At 43.9% G+C, this 20,824-nt stretch overlaps 1 protein-coding gene across 1 annotated transcript in view; it reads left to right on the top strand.

Moving 5' to 3' along the window:
- The first annotated feature begins 471 nt into the window (after positions 1-471).
- PAXIP1 (PAX interacting protein 1) overlaps positions 472-20,824 on the top strand; it is a 34,662-nt gene continuing 14,309 nt past the window's right edge. Inside the window, exons 1-10 of the mRNA XM_066628060.1 lie at positions 472-648; positions 3,102-3,236; positions 3,989-4,032; positions 5,476-5,539; positions 5,628-5,741; positions 6,446-7,069; positions 11,692-12,424; positions 13,726-13,820; positions 14,276-14,371; positions 20,672-20,809. Of these exons, the coding sequence (XP_066484157.1) occupies positions 559-648; positions 3,102-3,236; positions 3,989-4,032; positions 5,476-5,539; positions 5,628-5,741; positions 6,446-7,069; positions 11,692-12,424; positions 13,726-13,820; positions 14,276-14,371; positions 20,672-20,809 (2,133 nt within the window). The 5' untranslated portion in view covers positions 472-558. The remainder of the gene's footprint in view (positions 649-3,101; positions 3,237-3,988; positions 4,033-5,475; positions 5,540-5,627; positions 5,742-6,445; positions 7,070-11,691; positions 12,425-13,725; positions 13,821-14,275; positions 14,372-20,671; positions 20,810-20,824) is intronic.

The raw sequence follows: 20,824 nt of genomic DNA, 5'->3' as shown, positions 1-20,824 counted from the left end.
ACACGACTCATGAGAGAGCGCGGGGAAGACCAGCGCTCGGGAAGCCAACTTCTGATGACGAGCAGCGGGGCCGTCCAATCAGGACGCGGGAAACTGGAGGGGCGGGGCTAGCGCGCTGGACGCTCTTCTTACTACCGGTTACTCTGTTAGTGGGCGGGGCCTGGAAGGGTCTATTATGCGCAGTAACAAGGGGGGCAGACGTACTCCCCGAATTGCTCACTGCGCCCCGTCACCCAACCGTGGGCCAGTGACGTCTCCGCCTGCTGGGGCGAGGATTGAGGCCAGGTTTTGAGCGCACCGGGAACGGCTGCGGGAAGAGCGAGCGATATTGACGCCTTCTCCACCTGCTCGTCCCCCCCGTGGCTTGAGGAGAATGGTCCGCCCCGCAGCGCGCGCCCCGCTCGCGCGTTTGGGCTGCTGTCGCGGAGGTGAGGGGGGAAGGGTGAGGGAGCACCCAGGCCTGGAGGGGGCGGGGAGTCCGAGCGGCCCTCCCCACTCGTTTGATCTCCGAGCCCCGGTCCAGACGCGGCGGTGCCCCCTGTCAGCGCGGGAGTGACCATGGCGAAGGAGGAGGAGGGGGAGCCGGAGGTCCCCCGCGAGCTGTTCAAGGAGGTCAAGTTCTACGCCGTGGGAGACATCGATCCCAAGGTGCGTGGGGGAGCCTCGCCCCCCTCGGGTCAGGCAGTGGTGCGCCCGTCCGGCTTCGAACGTTCCAATCCCCCCCACCGCTCTGACAGGAGCTCGCGCCGGCTTGGCGCGCGCGCCCGCTCGAGGGAAGGAGGGAGGGGGACTTGGGGCGCCTTCGAACGTTGGGGGGCGCGCGCACTGACTGTTATGACCTTTGACGGCTGGCCGCTGGTGTGTGCGCGCGCCCCTCCCCCCGCCGCCCTGCTCCTCTCCAGGCCCCTCACGGCCTGGGGCTGACAGGGGCAGCGCAGGGGGGGCTCTCCCCCTTCGGCTCCTGAGGGAGACGGTCACGAGCAGGTCTCTCCCTCCCCTGTCAGGCCAACCCTTCCCTCAGCACAGGTGTGGGGCAGACCTGGGTGTCTGAAGCTCCCTCCCCTCCCCTGTCAGGCCAACCCTTCCCTCAGCACAGGTGTGGGGCATACTTGGGGAGGGGAGGGGAGGGGACCTGGTTGTCTTAGGCGACCTCTTCTCCTCTTACAACCCTCCTGGAAGCAGCACATGGTGGAGGAGGCTGGGCTCTGCCACCCCCCCCTTGGGGTAACCTAGTTGTACCTTTGTTTACATCAGCCATTTTCAACCTTTTTCAGCTCAGGGCACACTGAAAAGGCACTAAAGTTGTCAAAGCACACTACTAGTTTTTAATTACATTATTATGTTACAATTAATTTAATGAATAACTAAGGGCACAAGCCTAACCAGGTCTACTCAGAGGTAAGTCTTATTTTGTTCAATGGGGCTTACTCTCAGGAAAGTGTGGTTAGGATTGCAGCCTTAGATCATTTCATGACAATGCAAGAAATTCCGGAGAAGCTCAGAGAGGGAGGTGTATGTGGTTTCTGGAAAGGAAGAACAATGTTTTGAAGCAGGTCTGTTCAAACTGTTATCAGTTGATATGCTCTGATATGCCAGGAGGTGTTGGCAGAGAGATAAGACTGAGCATACTGGAGAAACGTGGTGGTGGTGAGGGGCAGTGAGGAGATGTGACTGAAACAAGTGCAGGATTCACTGGAGTGGGGGGAAGGGAAAGAAAGAGAGAATGGGAGGCAACTGACTGGATTTTGGAAGGTGGGGAAGAGGGAGGGGTGGGGTGGGGAGGGGCAATAAGAGGGGTTAACTGCAATTATGATGGGGGGATGTGTGTGCAGGAGGGGAGGAGGTGGGGGGGAAGAAAAGCATCACTTGCCTGCTCATATATTCAACAAAGAGTGTGACCAAGCCTCTGTATGTCTACTCAGAAGCCCGCCCCATTATATTCAATGGGGCTTACTCTTAGGTAAGTGTGGATCGGATTGTGGCCCAGCACCTTTCCTGCCAAAGCCTTGCCAGGGAAAGCAACGCAGGCAGGGACACTTTGGGGCATTGCTGGTAAGGAAAAGGGTCTCTTCTGGATCCTTTCCAGGCAGCTGCCTTTGGCTCCTACCTGCTTCCACCTTCAGACTCACTCTCACTCCCTCTTCACTCTTGCCTCTCGCCCTCACTCCCTCCACGATTCGCCCACTCTTCCAGGCTTCTCGAGCTGCCTGATTGGCTGCCCAATCAGCGCGTGGGACAGTCACCAGCAACAGTAGGCGTGTCCAAGCCCCTGTGCGGCTGTCCCTTTTTTCTCCTGCTGCTGCAAGAGGCTGCAAGCCGCCGCTTCTCCCGTGCATGCAGCTGCCTGACTCCTTGACCCTGCAACACACCTGAGGCAGCCTCACGGTACACCAGTGTACCGCAGCACAGCGGTTGAAAACCGCTGGTTTACATCATGTCGGATATAAACATGTCCTGGATTTCTGGATCCTGCCCTAGATTACCACAGTGTTTATCAACTGGTGGTACTTGAGGCAGCGTCTAGGGCAGTGGTGTTGCTAGGGTTTGTGGCACCCCCTTGATGAATGTCCTTCCATACAGTGGACAGGTCAACGCTTTGGGTGTTGAGTGTGGTGATGCACCATTGTCCCGCCCACTGCATGGGAGGAGGTCCATCATGGGGGTGACATGCTGGCCCCCCATACTGGGTGGCGAAAACCCTAGTGATGCCATTGCACTTTCTAGTTCTTCACCAAGATAGCTGGAGGTATAGGGTTAGACAGTGGCATCACTAGGGTTTGTGTCACTTGGTGCGAGAAGTCACGCATCACTCCTATGATGGACATCCTCCCATGCAGTGGTAGGATCAACATCCCAATCGGTGGGCATGGTGATGTACCATTGCCCCACCTCACTGATTTTTTGGCTATAACTTTTGATAGAATAGAGATCGTTCAACATGGTTCTGAAAATACCAAGATTTTAAAAACTTTGGCTAGTAGTGGTGTCACACACACATCCCCTGTGTGCGTAACTGTGTGGTACAGTGGGGGACAAACGTTGACAAACACTGGCTATTTTTTGAAACAGAAAATAATGAAAAATTATCTTTTACCTTTTAGGTCATTCAGCTTCTGAAAGATGGAAAGGCAAAAGAGGTTTCTTATAATGCTTTGGCATCACACATCATTTCAGAAGATGGAGACAATCCAGAAGTTGGTGAATCTCGTGAAGTTTTTGATCTTCCAGTAGTAAAAGTGAGTACCTACAATATTGGGATTAATTTGCACTACATTATCCTTGCAGTAGAGTTACATGTATATGCAAATGGATGTGACTTTAAATATAAGGTTTTTAAAAACTAACTAGCATGTGGTGGGAGCATGGAATCAAGCTAGCAACTGCAGTGAGGGTTAAGTACTGAAGCCTCCCAGCTCCTCTGCTACAGTTTGGTCTTGCAGTCTTTCCAGTGCTATTTGTAAATTAAAAATTTTTAAAAATCTGGTCCAGCTGCATTTATATACACATGTACCTCCGCTATTTATTTTACATCAGGGATCTCAGAATATATTCATAGACATATCTGAAGACTTGTCCCTGCATGTGAATTCTCCCCTTTCCCCAGAAGACCAGTGCATTCAGCTCTTGGAGTGAGATTATTGAGTTATTTTGCCCTGTGAATGTGCTGATGAATTGAAAGAGAATGCCTGGATTCAACTCCTCTCCAGATAAATGCTCAGTGCTGTCAGGATTAACATCACTGATCAGCTGAGGGAAGGGCATGAAAATTATTTGGTTCTATTTAGGAAAGAGAATTAGAATGCTTAACTATGTTCTTAAACAAGTTGACTTGTTTCTCTTGGAACATTGTAGAATCATAAGTGAAGGGTGCCAAACTGTTGGCCAGTTAATTTACATTTGCTCCTTATTCATTAAATAGAAACTGAATTATTGTTAGAATGTCATATGTATCTATAAGCAACTCAATTCACTTAAAAAATGTTTACAGCCTTCCTGGGTGACTTTGTCGGTTCAGTGTGGAGCTCTTCTGCCGTATCCTTTTCATTTATGTTAAAATGTTTTTTTTAAAGATTATGTTAGCTCATTGTGTTAGCTTATTTAATGCTTTTAACATGAGCTTTATGCTGCTAGTATAGTAGCTATTTCAGAAGATATGGCAATTAACAGCATATCCCTGCTATTAAGCTACCACGATATTTACAACCTACTCTGTCTTTTTTGCCATTTTCATTATAAACGGGCACCAATGATCTTACCTCATGCATACCTTCTTGGCTCCCCTCTTGGAAGAAAGGCAGAATGTATCTGAAATAAATGACAAATGGTGATATGAATGTGGAAGAAATTAAGACCTATCATGGACAGGTCACTTTCTGGTAGGGTTCAGAATTATTGTGGCCCTTACCTTTGCAAAGATAGTGGACTGAATTGTATGGTCTTCCCTTGGAAGCTGATGGGTGTGGATGGATCAAATCCTTTGAGGAATTTTTCTGCTGCCAGGGCCAGCCACTCGTTCAAAGCTCTGGATGCCCTCTAGAACAGTTTCTCAAACTGTGGGTTGGGACCCACTAGGTGGGTCGCGAGCCAATTTCAGGTGGGTCCCTATTCATTTCAATATTTTATTTTTAATATATTAGATTTGATTCTACCATTGTACGTAACTGCATTTGGGGAAATGATACAGATCTGTACTTTGTACAGGATACTATGTGAATGATCTTAACAATGATAGTAAATGGGACTTACTCCTGGGTAAGTGTGGGTAGAATTGCAGCCGAGGTTTCTTAACAATTTCCCTGCTTGATGGTGTCACTTCCGTTCATCACATCACTTCTGCTGGGACAGATTCTACTTCTAAAAAGTGGGTCCCGGTGCTAAAGTTCTGAAAACCACTGCTCTAGAATGAGGAAATGACCAGGGCCATGGATCATTTTGCTGTTGAGCAATCTCTGCCTTATCATAGAGTCAATGCAGCTCCTTGGTTTTCTAAATGGCTTGGCAGTTTTCTGAGAGACAGCAAAAAACTTGCAACAAGTCTGATCAAACATGGGGTAGAGTTGAGGTCAGAATCTACTCTGTGGTGGTGATGACGATGAAGAAGGCTTTTTTCTTTGCAGCCATTGTGATTGCAGAGAGCTATCCAGCTGAGCTTTTCCAAATTCTTGAGGCCTACACTACGTAGTTTTCCAAGGGGGTGACTAGGACAGCTTGGCTGCACACTGTGATCAGTTTACTAGATACTTCACAGTTAAAATTGCTTATGTCCGTCATGACTTGGACTGCACTTTGGATATGTATATTCATATCCCTGTAGTGACTGTCTGATTCTGTTATTATTTTAGATTCTTTTCAACTTTTCCTTTTGAGTATGAGGCCATTTGCCAACACAGTGTTTAGTTGTGAAGTTTTAGGACAAAGTGCAATAGTTGATAAAGACATGTTAATTCTTATTTCTCCTTGACCACCTTTTGTCAGAGTGAATGGTTTTTCCCCAGAATCTTGTCAGATCTTTTTTGGAGTTGCTGCTTGTCTATCTCAGGTAAGACTAGTGGTCAACTAAATGAGCAGTCATAATCTGTATAAATGCTTTTCAAGTAGGATATTTAATACTTTACGTTTTCTGGTAGGTTTCTTCTGAAGACCGAAGTATGCTGTGGGCTTTGATTACTTTTTATGGTGGGGATTGCCAGCTGAGCCTCAATAAAAAATGCACTCATTTGATTGTGCCTGAACCAAAAGGGGTAAGAGTTTTATTATATGATTATGTGTTCCTGTTCTAGTGCTACTTTGATTTGCTGAGATGCAGTCAACCTGGCTTCTGCAAAGATGTCATCAGCCTTTTAGAATTTTTAGAGCAATTCAACAAGCATGTAAGATGGAGTTGTCTTGATAGACATGGCATGCTTTCAAAAAGAATTTGGCAAAATTCCTTATGGAAGGTCCCTAGGAAATCTGGCAATCTTGAGGATAAAGTACAGGTTGTCTTATGGTTTGGTAACAGATTAAAAATCAGGCAACTGAAGATATCAGTAGATGGACAGTCTTCACAATGAAGCAAAGTTTAATGTGGCATCTCTCAAGGATCTCTTTTGGAACCAGTATCATTAAGTTCATAAATGGTGTGGGATGAGAGACATAGGGTGCAATCCTAACCCCTTATGTCAGTGCTTTCCAGCACTGGCATAGCAGTGTCAATGGGACGTGTGCTGCATCCTGCAGTTGGGTGTCACTCACGGAGGCCTCCTCAAAGTAAGGGAATGTTTGTTGCCTTACCTCAGAACTGCATTGCCCTTATGTCAGTGCTGGAAAGCACTGACATAAGGGGTTAGGTTTGCACCCATAGTCATGTTTGCAATATTCAAGATGGATAAATAAAAAATGTTCCAATTGTCAACACACATCATTAGAAGAAGAAAATAAGTGTTTTATTTCTTATTCTTCCCAGGAAAAGTATGAATGTGCCTACAAACGAGAGAACATTAAAATTGTGACACCTGACTGGGTTTTAGACTCTATATTGGATAAAACTAAAAAAGATGAGGCATCCTATCATCCTCGATTAATTATATATGAAGAGGAGGAGGAAGAGGAGGAAAATGAAGAGCAGTACTCCCAAAATGAAGCTAGTACAGATGAAAAGTTATCAAGTCCAGCATCATCTCGAGAGGGATCACCTTTAGGTGATCAAGCTTTTTCCCCTAAATCTATTGATGCTGACAAAACAAAAGGAGAACTGATGTTTGATGACTCTTCAGACTCCTCCCCTGAAAAACATGAAAGAAATTTGAACTGGACCCCTGCTGAAGTTCCACAGACTGCACCAGCAAAACGCAGATTGCCATCGGGCAAGGATTCTGGATTGATTAATTTGTGTGCCAATGTTCCACCTGTCCCTGGCAATATTTTACCCTCTGAAATTAGAAGTAATATAATGGCTTCAGTACAAAATCCCCAAAGTTCTGGACGCCCTGAGATGATGGCGGCATGGAGTCCTGCAGTAAGGACATTAAGAAATATTACTAATAATGCTGATATTCAGCAAGTTAATAGGCCATCCAATGTAGCACATGTAAGTATTTTAAAGTATAAATTAATGAAGTTTTAAAAATAACTTTTTCATTTTGGTATTGTAAAACTATAAAGAGTAGTAATTAGTCCTGGTATCCAGTTAAATTTGACTCAGTTTGTCAACTGAGTAAAAATAATAGGTCTGAGGTAAACAGCATGGTTTTGTGTCTTAAGGTGCTGGTTGCATGTCAAAGGCAGTATCATCTTAGAAGTATTCCCACCTTTGCGAGAAAGGGGAATACCTCTTCTAAAATGAGCGCCAGATGGTGCCAGAAGTTATGCGCCAGTATCTGTGGAGGTTCCATTCCGTAACCATGTGAAACAATGGATACCAGGGAATACCATCTTCTGAGCCCAGCACAGGCTGCGCACATCTGCCTGTGGCCTCTGCCGGGCTCTGAACGACAATTAGAGTGGGGAAAAAAGTCACTTCTGGTGGTTTTTTTTTTTAAAAACCAGAAGCGACTTTTCCCCACTCTGATTGTCATTCTGAGCACAGCGGAGGCCACAGCCGGATGTGCGCAGCCTCTGCTGGGCTCTGAAGACCCTCCAGAGGCGAGGAATGCTCTGCTCCCCTCACTTCTGGTGGGGCACGCGTGGGGGGATCCTGTGGACCCAATCTACAGATACGTGAAACCGCTGATATGGGATCAGCAGATATGGAGGCCCCCTTGTATTTGCCATCTGCCATTTTTGTTGGCACTTTTGTAATATGTTTTTATTTGAATTTGTTGCCCAATTAATTGGTCACACTAATAACTTATAATTAGCAACCATTGAAATCATTGCGAACTTGTTTTAAGGTACTGTAATGTTCAGCTTCTTAAGCAAGAGCAGTATGTTAACGCCATTGGACCTGCCCACAATGATGTCTGATAGAGGGAAAGGGGGTTGGCATGCACTCTATTTCTTCTTCTCCCTGGACTTTTTTGTGTGCTCTAGGCAGCTCTTCAGGGGAATTGTTCTCAGCTAGCTGTTTCCTCATGCTCTCGGCCATCATCCAAAGTTTCCTGTAAGACTTTGTAGCTACCTTCTAGCCAGTGGGGTCACTAGGATTTGCGTCACCCGGTGCGGGAGGCCTGCGCGTCACCCCATGCAGTGGGCGCGGCAACGCCCCAGGTGGTGGGCGTGGTGATGTACCATCGCCTCGCCCCCACTGGTTTTTTGGCTGTACCTTTTGTTAGAACATAGATATTTCAATGTGGTTTGTTTCATTGCATTCTGCATGAAATTGCACATTGATTGCTATATAACATGATGGCATTATTCCTCCAAATTCTGATTTTAGTGATTTTGAAAACTTGTAGAGTCACACAGACACACACCCACACCCGTGTCAACTTACTAACACCTTATTGCAGCAGTTCTCAAACTTTTAGCACCGGGACCCACTTTTTAGAATGACAATGTGTCCAGGACCCATTGGAAGTGATGTCATGGCCAGAAGTGACATCATCAAGCAAATTAAAATAAATAATTATAAATAATTGAATTAAAATAAAAAAAATAATTAAATAAGGGGGAGCCAGTCCTGTTCCACCAAGTGAATATTCTTTGAAGTAAGTCCTATTGTGGTCAATGGGGCTTACTCTCAGGAAAGTGTGGGCAGGATTGCAGCCTGTGAGCCCAATCATATGCATGTCGACTCTGAAGTAAGTCCCATAGTGTTCAATGGGGCTTACTTTCAGGAAAGTGTGGGTAGAATTGCAACCTGTGAGCTCAAGCCTATGCATGTCTGCTCAGAAGTAAGTTCCATAATGGTCAACGGAGCTTACTCTGTAGTCTGCCTGCAATAACACCCCCCCCCCAAAAAGAATCAGTGAGATTTCCAGCCCTCCCCAGTACCCAGTTTAAAGTTCTTCTACTTCAAGCATTTCAGAATAAAGACCCACCTGGCTTTGCAAGTGCAAAATAGAAAGCATGCTTCTTACCAGTTCAAGCCTCTTTTTTTGTCCTTTTTTGGGGGGGGAGGCTGCCTTCTGGAGCATTTGTTGTGCTCCAGTTCCATTGGATTGGGACCATTCTGGTGTCCTCACATTCCCCTTTGCCTGGCCTGACCACCAGCCAAGGCATGCCTGCCTACTCGCGATTAAACGCGACCATGAGTCTGCTTTGCTTTCCATAGGGCTCAATACATTCACAGCTAGGGGGGACTTCCTTCTCAGGTGTTTTTGGGGGCTGCAATCATTGGATTAGGACCACTCTGACATTCTTAGAGTCCTCTCAGCCTGCCCTTTCTGACGAACTAAGGCAAGTTCGCCTACTTGCGAGTAAACGCGGCCACATGGCTTCGTTTCGGGCTTAGACTTGCAGCTGGGAGGGAGGGACCTCCTCAGGTGTTTTTGGGAGGCTGCATTCATTGGATCGGGACCATTCTGGTGTCGTTGGATTCCTCTCAGCTTGCCCTTTCCAATGGACTAAGGCACATATGCCTACTTGTGAGTAAACGCGGTATGGCTCACTTTCCATAGGGCTCCATGCATTTTTTCTTTCCAGTTTTTTGGCCATAACTTTTGAACAAAAGGAACTATTTCAATTCTGTTTCTGCATTGCATTCCACTGGGAATTCCGCATCCAACGGTGTATGGCATGATGGGGTAGCTCCTAAAGCCGCGATTTTAGTGTGTCACTCCCCCAGGACGCGTCACCCCCCGGCGCATCACCCGGCGCAGCCCGCACCCCCCACATCGTCCTAGCAATGCCACTGCTTCTAGCTAAGTTGGAGTGCTTCTTTGTTCACCCATGACAACCAGGCAGTTATTGTTCACTTAGCAGCTTTCTCTGCCCTCATGGCATTCATTCCTAGGCCATGTAGCTGATGGCCTAGGCTGTAACTCCCACACAGTTTGGAATGAAAATTGCCTTGCAGGTAGAGACTCCATCAAAAGAGAGTCCTTGAGCATCTTGAAGAAGCAACCAAAACTCTCAGTACAGTTGGGGAGCTAACTATCAGAAATAGTTAGAAAATTGTCAGACAGTACAATTCTAAGCTTCTCTTATTTGGAAGTAAATCCTATTCATTTTAAAGTAATCTGAATTACAGGAAAAATGTTCTGTTGAAATCAGTGTAACTGGTGTAAGGTTCAGAATTGGCAGTGCTAGCTTCTCTTTTGTCTGTATTTTGGTCATATTGGTGTAATGTGCAAACGTTGTTTTTCAGATTGCACATCAAGTGTGTAAATGTGAAGCATGATTCATTTGTGCTTCCTGTTTCAGTGTTGCTTAATTTATGAAAGAGTCCTAAATAAGCAGAAGCTGATAATAAAAAAATATTCAAATTTTGCTGCTAGCAATAGTTAAGTCAAAAGGCAGTGTTCCGTAGAAGCAGAGGACAAATGTGGCAATCTACATGTATACGCAACTGGAAATTAATCTTGTAGATCATTGAAGACTTCTTTCATGCAAGTCATTTCTTAAAATAGTCAAAGAGGAAGAAGTGATTGCTGTTCATTATGCATATTGATTTTAATTAAAAGGTTACTCTTCTCTTACTGCTTAGACATAAAATGAAACAATGGTCAGTGTCTTAACAATAGTTAAGAACCCGCACCATTGTTAGTTTTGATGTACAACAGTCTAACTGTTGTTTTGAGCTGCTTGCTTGTTCTTGTTTCCGATGTGTGTACTACTCTGCTTCATAATTCACAATGGTGACCTTCCTGAGGTGGATCAGTGGCCCCAAATGTGGTTTTGAGTTACATCCGTATCCATAGGCCATTGATAAATCACAACTGTGTCATGCAAACCAGTTTGCTGTTCCATTTATGATTGACATGAAGAATAGAGAATACTCGTTGTTACAGAAAGTAGTCATCTTTTGTGGCGCTGCATTCACCTATTTTTTTGACTTCTCATTGGACTACTTAGCAGCACAATGGGCAACCCGGTCCAAATCTTGGCTAAACCAGCACAGGCCTCGTGCACGGGCTCACAAATGTCATGAATGTGCTGTAAGGCACATTCGTACCAACTTGGGATTCAGATGGGCCACTGCATAAATCCATGCTTGCTTGCCATGGCCGAATTCAGCCCCTGCACTGGCCAGACAGGGTAAATTTGAACTGGGTGGGAGAAGGTGGCAGGAGGATGTTCTGGGAGTGGGGAGGGCAGTTTTTAGGTGGGGGGGAACAAAACAGAAGGCAGATAGGGCCCTGGGCGGATGGGATCAGTGACAGCAGTGAACACCAGATTCTAACCCCCATTCCTGGGCTGGGCTGCCTAAATAGCTGGCACAGATCCAAGTAGCCCCATAGGGCAGGCTGGGACTTGCACATGGTAAGAGGAAAAATATTCCCTTACCCTGAGGTGACTTCCAGTTTGCACCTAATCTGCACTGCATTCAGCCTAGCTGTACCAGCGCAGATTAGGATTGTGCCCTCAAAGTTGTTGACATCACTCCAAAGCACAGGTGTGGAGTATGTTTTAGTTAATGTTTAACCAGTTAATTTTAAAATATCTGCTTGTGGATGCCATGAACATGATGTGAGGCTTGCCTTGTGAAATTGCTTTGTAAACAAAATGCAGCTCTTATAATATACACACCTAATGGTTTTTCACATTTGATGTATGTTATGAAATGCTCAAAGAAATGTGAAGATTACAAGCATCACATTTGTTTTCTAGATCTTGCAATCACTTTCAGCACCTACAAAAACTTTAGAGCAACAGGTAAACCATAGCCAGCAGGGACATTCGAATGCAGTGTTGCTTAGCCAAGTTAAGCTAACTCCAGAAACACATTTGCAACAGCAGCATCAACCGCAGCAGCAGCAGCAGCACCATCCTCTTTTGCATCTTCAACCCCAACAAATCATCCCATTGCAGCCACAGCCCCAACTGCAACAGCCTCAGATTTCTCAGCAGCCCTTCTCGCAACAGCCTCATCAGTTTGCACAGGCGCAGCAGCAGCAGCAGCAACAAGTTCATCAACACCAATTTTCCCAGCAGCAATTACAGTTTCCTCCCCAACAGGTACATTCCCAACAGCAAATGCATCGCCCTCAACAACAGTTGCAATTTCAACACCATCATGCTTTGCAGCAACAGTTGCACCAGATACAGCAACAAAACCTGCTGCAGCACAACCTGCAGCAGCAGCAGCAGCAGCAGCAGCAAAACCTTCAACAACAGTTACAACAGCATCAACAGCAACAAATGCAGCAACAGCTACAGCAACAACACCTGCAACGAATGCAGCAGCAACAGCAGCAACAGCAGCAACAGCAAATGCAAAATCAAACATCGAAACACTTGACTCAAACACCTCAAACGCTACAGCATCAGATTCCAGTTCAACCACCACAGCATCCCCAGCTGCAGCAACATCAGTTATTTGGCCATGATCCATCTATAGAAAGTTAGTAATTGTTAATTCATTCTGTTCTTGGTCGCAGAGGCTTGAGTTTGTTAAATAGTTTTTTAATTATTTAGAACATTTTAATGTCACATTTTAACTCTGTATCTCTAAGGCAATCTGCAAATCTACTTTTGAAAACAGAAATGAAGATCATAACAGACAGTATCAGATGAGCACTAAAAGACCATCTGAGACAATACAATCAACAAAGTCCAAAAGATTCTCTGAATCACTTCAGCCAGTTGTCTGAAAATCATGAGTGAGGGAATGGAACAAACCTCCCTTTGAATTATTCACCTACCATTTTTTAGCTGTAGGTGCTAATGGGAGAAGACTAGACTGTTTGGGCTGAGAGACCTTTGTTTATAATTCCAGAGTAAAATTTAATACTGAATCTGGTTCAACATTCTAACAATTCGAATTTTTAATCTTTTACGATTTTCACTATAAACTGGCTGAATAACTTTTGTATCTTGGTACAGTAATTGATATTTTAAGAATAAGTGAAGATTTTTATTTTTGACTGAACACAGGCAAATTATTTGGTGTTTACAAAAATCATTTAAACACAAGTGCTTGAACGAGTCTATACTGATAATCCAAATGTAAATTAAAATACAATTGCATATTAGACCACTAAGATAATAAAGTAAAAATCTTTGGGGAATGGAGGGAGCATTGTGCTCTAACTATATTGTTGGTACACTTGTATGAAATTTTAAATTTCTGCATTTATATTGTTTCCCAAGTCTTCTGTATTGAAAACTTGCATTTCTTATAGGGCCACTTGTCAAACCTGTTCAAAATCTGCCCTTTTAATGGCATCAGCTCAAAATGCTGGGTAGACTTCAAGACTACTGTTTTCTATTAGACCTTCTGTGTGCTCTTATCTTACTGTTTTACAGTTCTCAAAGCCCATTTCACAATCTGCTTCAATCATAGTGAAAAGTAATCCTTTCTATGGTTGACCTATATGTGACAAGGGATGAAAACATTCTCTAAATCATTCCAAGGGACTATGTGCATACACTTCTGTCCCAATTCATAGAACCGCTGCTGTAGTTGTAGAACATTCTATGAGTTCAGACAGACTTTTCCTAACCTTATTCAGCTACTTGGAAGTGGAAGAGCCTCCCATGAAAGCATTTGCATTTCTGGACTGCTGGTTTAGGCAAATATTACTCAGATAGACAAACCTAGGAATAACTGAGAATGCTACATTTTATAATATTTCTTAGCTGGAGGTGGGCTATTAAGTATCACTTGGGAGAGAATGTTTTAGAGTGTTTTCTATTTTCTAGTTCCAGAAGAATATTTCTTACTGGGCTGTGTTTTTGCAATTGCTGATTACCCTGAGCAGATGTCGGATAAACAATTATTGGCAACATGGAAAAGGGTAAGTATTCTTTTATGTTTTGTTTCCATTCCTTGTGGGTGCGTACATTTTTTTTTAGAGTTTTGTTAAAAATCAGAATAACAAATAATAGGTTTTTGAATTAATGAATTTATTTCTTTATAAATTGATTAACATAAGAATGTATTCAATCAAAAAACATACTGTCTGTTTTGTGGTTGTAAAATATTTTTATTCCTTTTTGCCTCTACTTCAAACATAATCTGTATATTTATTTTTTTACCTGCTACATCCAAGTTCCACCAGCCATGATGGTTCATAATGTCAAAAATATTGTTTATGCTTCCCAATAAGGCTTATACCTGTAGGTCTTTTTTATTATATCAATGTTAATTTATGTAAGCTGTAATAGTCTTTTGAAGTGTGGTGTAGATGTATACAAAATGTTTAAAGAGAAGTCTGGATTAACAAACATGTAATCTTTATTGGTCTTCTAGATAATCCAAGCACATGGTGGTACAGTGGATCCCACACTCACAAGCCGATGTACACATCTTCTTTGTGAAAGTCAAGTCAGTAATATGTATGCTCAGGTAAGACAGAATGGCACATGATGACCTGTGTTTTTGACATCTGTGGGTTATAACAAAACACTGTTCATTCAGTTATACTGAATGTCAACACAGTCAAGGAGTAAAAATGTATATCCGGCTAAAGTAAAAGGTCTAGTTCTCTTTTAGACATACAGGTCCAGCCTTGTTATACACCGACTTTTTATACACGGATTTGACTCAACACAAATGGCCCCTGCAAATGAGAAGGAATGTTCTGACCCCTGGAGAAGGGGAAAAATGCACCCCTTTAAAATCACAGTTTAAAAAACTGCTTTTTACTGTTGCAGAGGGACAGTCATACAAGTGTTTACAGGTATAATCTAAGTATCCACAGATTTTTCTATCTCAGAGCTGATGAAAAGGGCCCTTTAAATTAAAGGAAAACAGTGGTTTAATAATGCCAGGGAGGGCAGCCGGGCTGACAATCCATCAGTCATTCTCTCTGCAGGCTTCTCTCCTCCCTTCCCCCCCAGCACTTGAAAGAAGGTTAAATGGTAGCGATTATCACCTTCTCCATTCTTTCCCCCTTGCTGGGCTCCTGGTGAAGGGAAAGATTGCTGCCTCCTAGTGAAGCCTAAATCCTGGAGAGAGACTGATTGACTCTATGTGCATTACAAAGGTCAGCAAGGCTGTTTTTAAATAGCAAAGAAACTTTGTTTTTTAAATTGATTTGCTATAGTGCATTTTTTGCCATCCATGTGAGTTCTTGGAATGGAACCCTCGTGAATAGTGAGACTCAACCTGTATATCATTAAATAATCCTGGAATCAGCCAACTGACTTTAAGTTTGAGTCTGTTGATGAGTGTGGTTAAATTTTATATTGATGTTGTAAGGAATTTACAAGTACAAATTGTGTAACTTAATAGAAAATGTCGCCAGTTATATGAAACTGTCTAGAAACTGTGAGTGAAGTGTGAAAATAGTATGACACTAGCACCTAGCTCAAAAGACCAAAAAGAAACTATTGGAGGAGTGCAGGTCTGATTTGAAGTTATTCTGTCCTTTCCTGGTAAAAAGTCTTCTGCAATCAGTATGTATTATGAGCTTTTGTGAACATATTGCTTTGTTTTTGTTTGTTTTATTCAATAGGGGAACAGGAAGAGGGCTCTCCTATGGTATCAATGCTGACCCTGTAGTGTGTTTTGCTTTTTTCTCCCTCTTTCTCCAGGGGAGTCAATAGTACTGTCAATGCAGTTTATCATAGTGCAGTGGGCCCTTGGCAACTGCTTGGGATCTGGTCCAGGACCACCCATGAATACAGACTTCTGCAGCTGGAGAGCCTCGGAGGACCTCTCAGACATGACAGAAGACCCTTCCAGTCACGTCCAGGAGGTCCTCTGAAGTCCTCCAACCACAGGTTCAGCATCCATAGATACTGAACTCCGCGGATAAGGAGGGCCCACTGAATGCACTTTTCCTGTGTGTTCAATCAATAGTGTCCAGGCATTTGATTTTGACTGCCTCTCTGAACTTGCTTCTCTCTGAGCTCATTATAATTTCCTTTCTTTCCTCTGATCAGAAGCCTTAAACTTTGATTAGATTAGCTGTCTGCCATTGTTTTAGATCATTACTGATCCTTTTTCCACCCCAAAGTCCTCTGTGACAGAATTTGGGTGAAGGATCAAGTTCATGCTTACTTCCCATTGGACTTTGCAAAAGTAATGAAAGTTGAAAATGAATATTCTTCTTCCAAGTTGTATAGCAAGAGCAGAAAGCTACACAGAGCAGATTGATCTATGCTACACTTTTTGTGAAATAAGCAATAGAGATCTCTTGTCTTCCCCTTCCCTAGTGGTATTATATTAGGGAAGAAGGAAGCAACAAAAAGTTCCTGTCACTTTTTAAAATCACGAATACATGGCACAAAATTACACAAAATACCCTCCCTCTTTCCAGTCCCGTTGCTAGACTGCCTGAGTGAGGGAAAAGTCTTGATTCATCTATGTGGGGATTTTGTAGAAGGAAGATGCTGTGTGCAAGTCTTGCTGTTTCTGCATTTTGCAAATGCCCAGCCTGAATGGAAAGACCCTGCCTCTTCTGAATTCTCTGTGGTTCTGAGATAACTCAGTATAGAAGTGGTTATGCTGTCTGTCCAGGAAAAGAGGTAGTTGGGAAAGTTTCAGGTACCATAACAACTGAATTTGTGGAGCCCTGCTGGTCATTCAGTAACAGGGGAGCACTGTGAAACAGCATATACAGGCACAGTAGTGTTGTGATGTCTTTCTAAAGGCATTATAGATAAGGGCAATAAAGATGGCGTGTTCTAAGTTGTTTCCTATTCCCAGATGGCTTCTACACAAGAAGGTGTAGGTAGTGTGCCTGTTTTGGGTCGCTCGTGGCTGACAAAAAGCTGCGGCCACCTCCTCTGCAGCTGATTGGCCGGCTTCAGAGGGGAAGATGAGCTTATGCTTGTTTCTCCCTCTCCGTGTGGCTCGCGTGTTTGTGGCAGGCTTCACTGGGTGGGTGTTTGTGTCTGCTGTGATCCAGAAACGTTTCTTCCCCCTCCCTTCTAGTGGTTCTGAGATCCTTATTCTGTGTTACTTTACTTCTGCTGCTTCGGGATCAGTGTGTATGTTTGCTATAATCCAGGAACAGGGTTGAGCTGTTCTGTATTGCTCCTGGGCTGATTGTGTTTTTGTGAGAAGATCCTGGGGTGTAAAAGAGAGAAATGTTTTGTTTTTACTACTGTGGTGTGGTCTGCTTAGTAACTATTGTGGGTTCCATTTTAGCGTATAATTTAAACCAGGGCTTATTAGGGACATGTTTTGGATGGCAGACATGTGTGAAGCAATAATAAAATGGAGCCGCTTCTGAGTGTATCCAGAGTCCAGTGCATTTCAGGCATCACTCTTTAACTGGGTATCTTCTTGGCCTTTATTGCTGTAATACCTGTGTCAGGTCAGCAGGGGAGGATAGCCCTTGCTTTCCCGATAGCAGAATGGCACAGGAGCATAGGGAGACAGCAAAAGAAGCAGGCAAGCCCAAACAGAGCCAAAGAAGCAGACACAGGCTTGTTTGTTGCAGAAGCATGTATTGGTAAAAGGAGCAGGCAGAAGAATAGTCAGTCATATGGTCCAGAAGTCAGGGATACAGCAGGTCACAGTCACGAGAAGACAGTCCAAATCAGTACACAAACCAGCAGCACAGCACGCAGAAACTCCACCACAACAACCCACACCAGGAGTCTGTGCTTGCCCCATATATACTGGGGCCAGCCAATCAGAGTAGGGCGACCTCATAGTCACAAGACAGTCTTGTGACCCACTCTGATTGGCTGTCCAGTGGTGCATTGCACCATTCCTCCATAGCCTACATGACTCAGCACTCATCTCTCCCCAAGTCACGTGACTCCCACCTGCAGCAGGTGCAGTTGATTGCATCAGCTGTGCTGCTTTGCTGATTGCTTCACACCAGGCCCAGATATCAGGGCCTCCTGCCACATCCTGGCTAATAACAATCTCAATCCTGGGATGCCAAAAACATGACACCCCTCCATTGTTTTACCCAGGATGTGACTCACAATCTAACACGTTTAGCATGTTGACCATTTTCGAGTGTCTCAGCACCCCTAGTGGCTTTGTCATGATATCAGCCACATTTTGTTCTGTAGGGCAATACACAAGGTCAATCAGTCCCTCTGTTCCACACTGTTTCATGTTTTGGTATCTGATGTCTGTGTGTTTAGATAAGGTGTGTCTCCAACCTGAGTGTCTCCTGGGTGCTTAGAAGGCAAGCAGATTGTGTGCCTCAGTTTGTTCACATACCCCAAGGAACATAAGAACATAAGAACAGCCCCACTGAATCAGGCCATAGGCCCATCTAGTCCAGCTTCCTGTATCTCACAGCGGCCCACCAAATGCCCCAGGGAGCACACCAGATAACAAGAGACCTCATCCTGGTGCTCTCCCCTACATCTGGCATTCTGACTTAACCCATTTCTAAAATCAGGAGGTTGCGCATACACATCATGGCTTGTACCCCATAATGGATTTTTCCTCCAGAAACTTGTCCAATCCCCTTTTAAAGGCGTCTAGGCTAGACACCAGCACCACATCCTGTGGCAAGGAGTTCCACAGACCGACCACACGCTGAGTAAAGAAATATTTTCTTTTGTCTGTCCTAACCCGCCCAACACTCAATTTTAGTGGATGTCCCCTGGTTCTGGTATTATGTGAGAGTGTAAAGAGCATCTCCCTATCCACTCTGTCCATCCCCTGCATAATTTTGTATGTCTCAATCATGTCCCCCCTCAAGCGTCTCTTTTCTAGGCTGAAGAGGCCCAAATGCCGTAGCCTTTCCTCATAAGGAAGGTGCCCCAGCCCCGTAATCATCTTAGTCGCTCTCTTTTGCACCTTTTCCATTTCCACTATGTCTTTTTTGAGATGTGGCGACCAGAACTGGACACAATACTCCAGGTGTGGCCTTACCATCGATTTGTACAACGGCATTATAATACTAACCGTTTTGTTCTCAATACCCTTCCTAATGATCCCAAGCATAGAATTGGCCTTCTTCACTGCTGCCGCACATTGGGTCGACACTTTCATCGACCTGTCCACCACCACCCCAAGATCTCTCTCCTGATCTGTCACAGACAGCTCAGAACCCATCAGCCTATATCTAAAGTTTTGATTTTTTGCCCCAATGTGCATGACTTTACACTTACTGACATTGAAGCGCATCTGCCATTTTGCTGCCCATTCTGCCAGTCTGGAGAGATCCTTCTGGAGCTCCTCACAAGGAGCTGGTGGCTGGGCTAAATAGCAGGAATGGTAGAGGTTGTTATGGCTGTAACATTTGTGTTGGAATTTTGTAGCTGAGCTTTGCATTCATTTCTGTCTCCTGAGATATCACCTCTCTATATGTAGTGGATTCCACTGGTAATGTTGTTCCTTGTGTACCTACAACTTTTTGGTGTCCTGAGTTCAGCATCCATCTCCATGCTAGATAGAGCCACCCTGTTACATATTCCTCCAATATCTAAACTCTGTTTGTACAAATAACAAAGGAAGCTTCTTTTTGTCCTTTCCCAGTCTTTGGAGCACCCTAACTCCAAAAACTCAACTCCCAGGAAGCTGAGCTGAGGTTTATTATGTACTTTCTCTCTCACACTCACACACATAGCACCTCTAGTAAGTGCTTAGCCCTTTTTGGCATCTGTAGAACTGTGTCTGAGATAAAACACTCTAGTCTTGGCACTTTTTAGCACCGGGTCCCACTGTTCAAATATAATTTATCTTTAATCTGCTTTTAAAAAGTATGCAAATAACAAAAAGTTCAATATTTACTGCTTCATACATCACAGTAGATCTTTGGCAATTAGACATTTTGTTAATAGCTCGCATATATCCGTTGTTTGCCAACCCCTGCAGTAAGGTTTTGAGCCTTTTCTTGGTTGTTGGCAGCAGTTTTTTTTCAGAGTCCAGTTGTTCAAGATAATTTTGTCACATAAAACAGAAAAAGTAATACAATCATTCTGTTTCTGCCCCTTTCCATTAAAGGATGTTTGTGTACAGAAACTTAAAATGGAGCTTAGGTAGCCTTTTCTGATGTATCAAACTGCAGTTACAAGAAGTATAATGTGTAACTACAAAAGTAAAGAAAAAGTAGAACTTCTTGAACTTGTGTATGTAATCTTTCCACCTCATAGAATGTTGCACCTGAGTGTGTATTTAGAAATGCCAGGATGATCTAAGAATTGTAGCCTTAACCCATTACAAAAGGGGGGGGGATATGTAGAAAAGTTGGGAAGGGATAGCTTTTCTGATTTGTTAAAATGAACTGTCTTTGTGTTCATCTCACAATAGGGCAAGTTGCTCTTACTATTAGTTAGCTAAATGGTAAACTGACTGAGGGGACTGCCATTGAACTCATATTGGAAATGACATTTTAATCTAAATTCCCAAATCCAAGTGGAATGGTATTCCATGCCTACCTCGTTTTTTATTTGAAGGAGCTAGAGGCTTCATAAGCCTCTTCGTATATATCTTGGTAATTTTTTAACGTTAACTATTTTGGGAGAAAGGTTATAGTGAGGAAGCTCAGTGGTAGGGCATATACCTTTCATGCAGAAGGTCCGTGGTTCAGTCCCTAGCATCTGCAACTGGAAAGATCCCTGCCTGAATCCTTGAAGAGCTACTGCCAATTAGTACAGATAAAACTGAGCTAGATGGAGAATAGTTGATTCAGTATAAGGCACTTCTATGTGTGTACATCTTGCATATTATAGTGTATTTAAACCTACCATGACAATGTCTTGCTCCTTATGTGTATTGCAGGCTTTGAGGGAACGAAAGAGATGTATCACTGCACACTGGTTGAACTCTGTACTAAAAAAGAAAAAAATGATACCACCACATCGATCTCTTCATTTTCCAGTAGCATTTCCACCAGGAGGGAAACCATGTTCTCAACATGTAAGAAAACTAAAT

The sequence above is a fragment of the Tiliqua scincoides genome, chromosome 5 (assembly GCF_035046505.1).
Source record: "Tiliqua scincoides isolate rTilSci1 chromosome 5, rTilSci1.hap2, whole genome shotgun sequence".
NCBI lineage: Eukaryota > Metazoa > Chordata > Lepidosauria > Squamata > Scincidae > Tiliqua > Tiliqua scincoides.
Note: the sequence above shows the minus strand (reverse complement) of the source record. Positions and strands in the feature narration are given on the sequence as shown.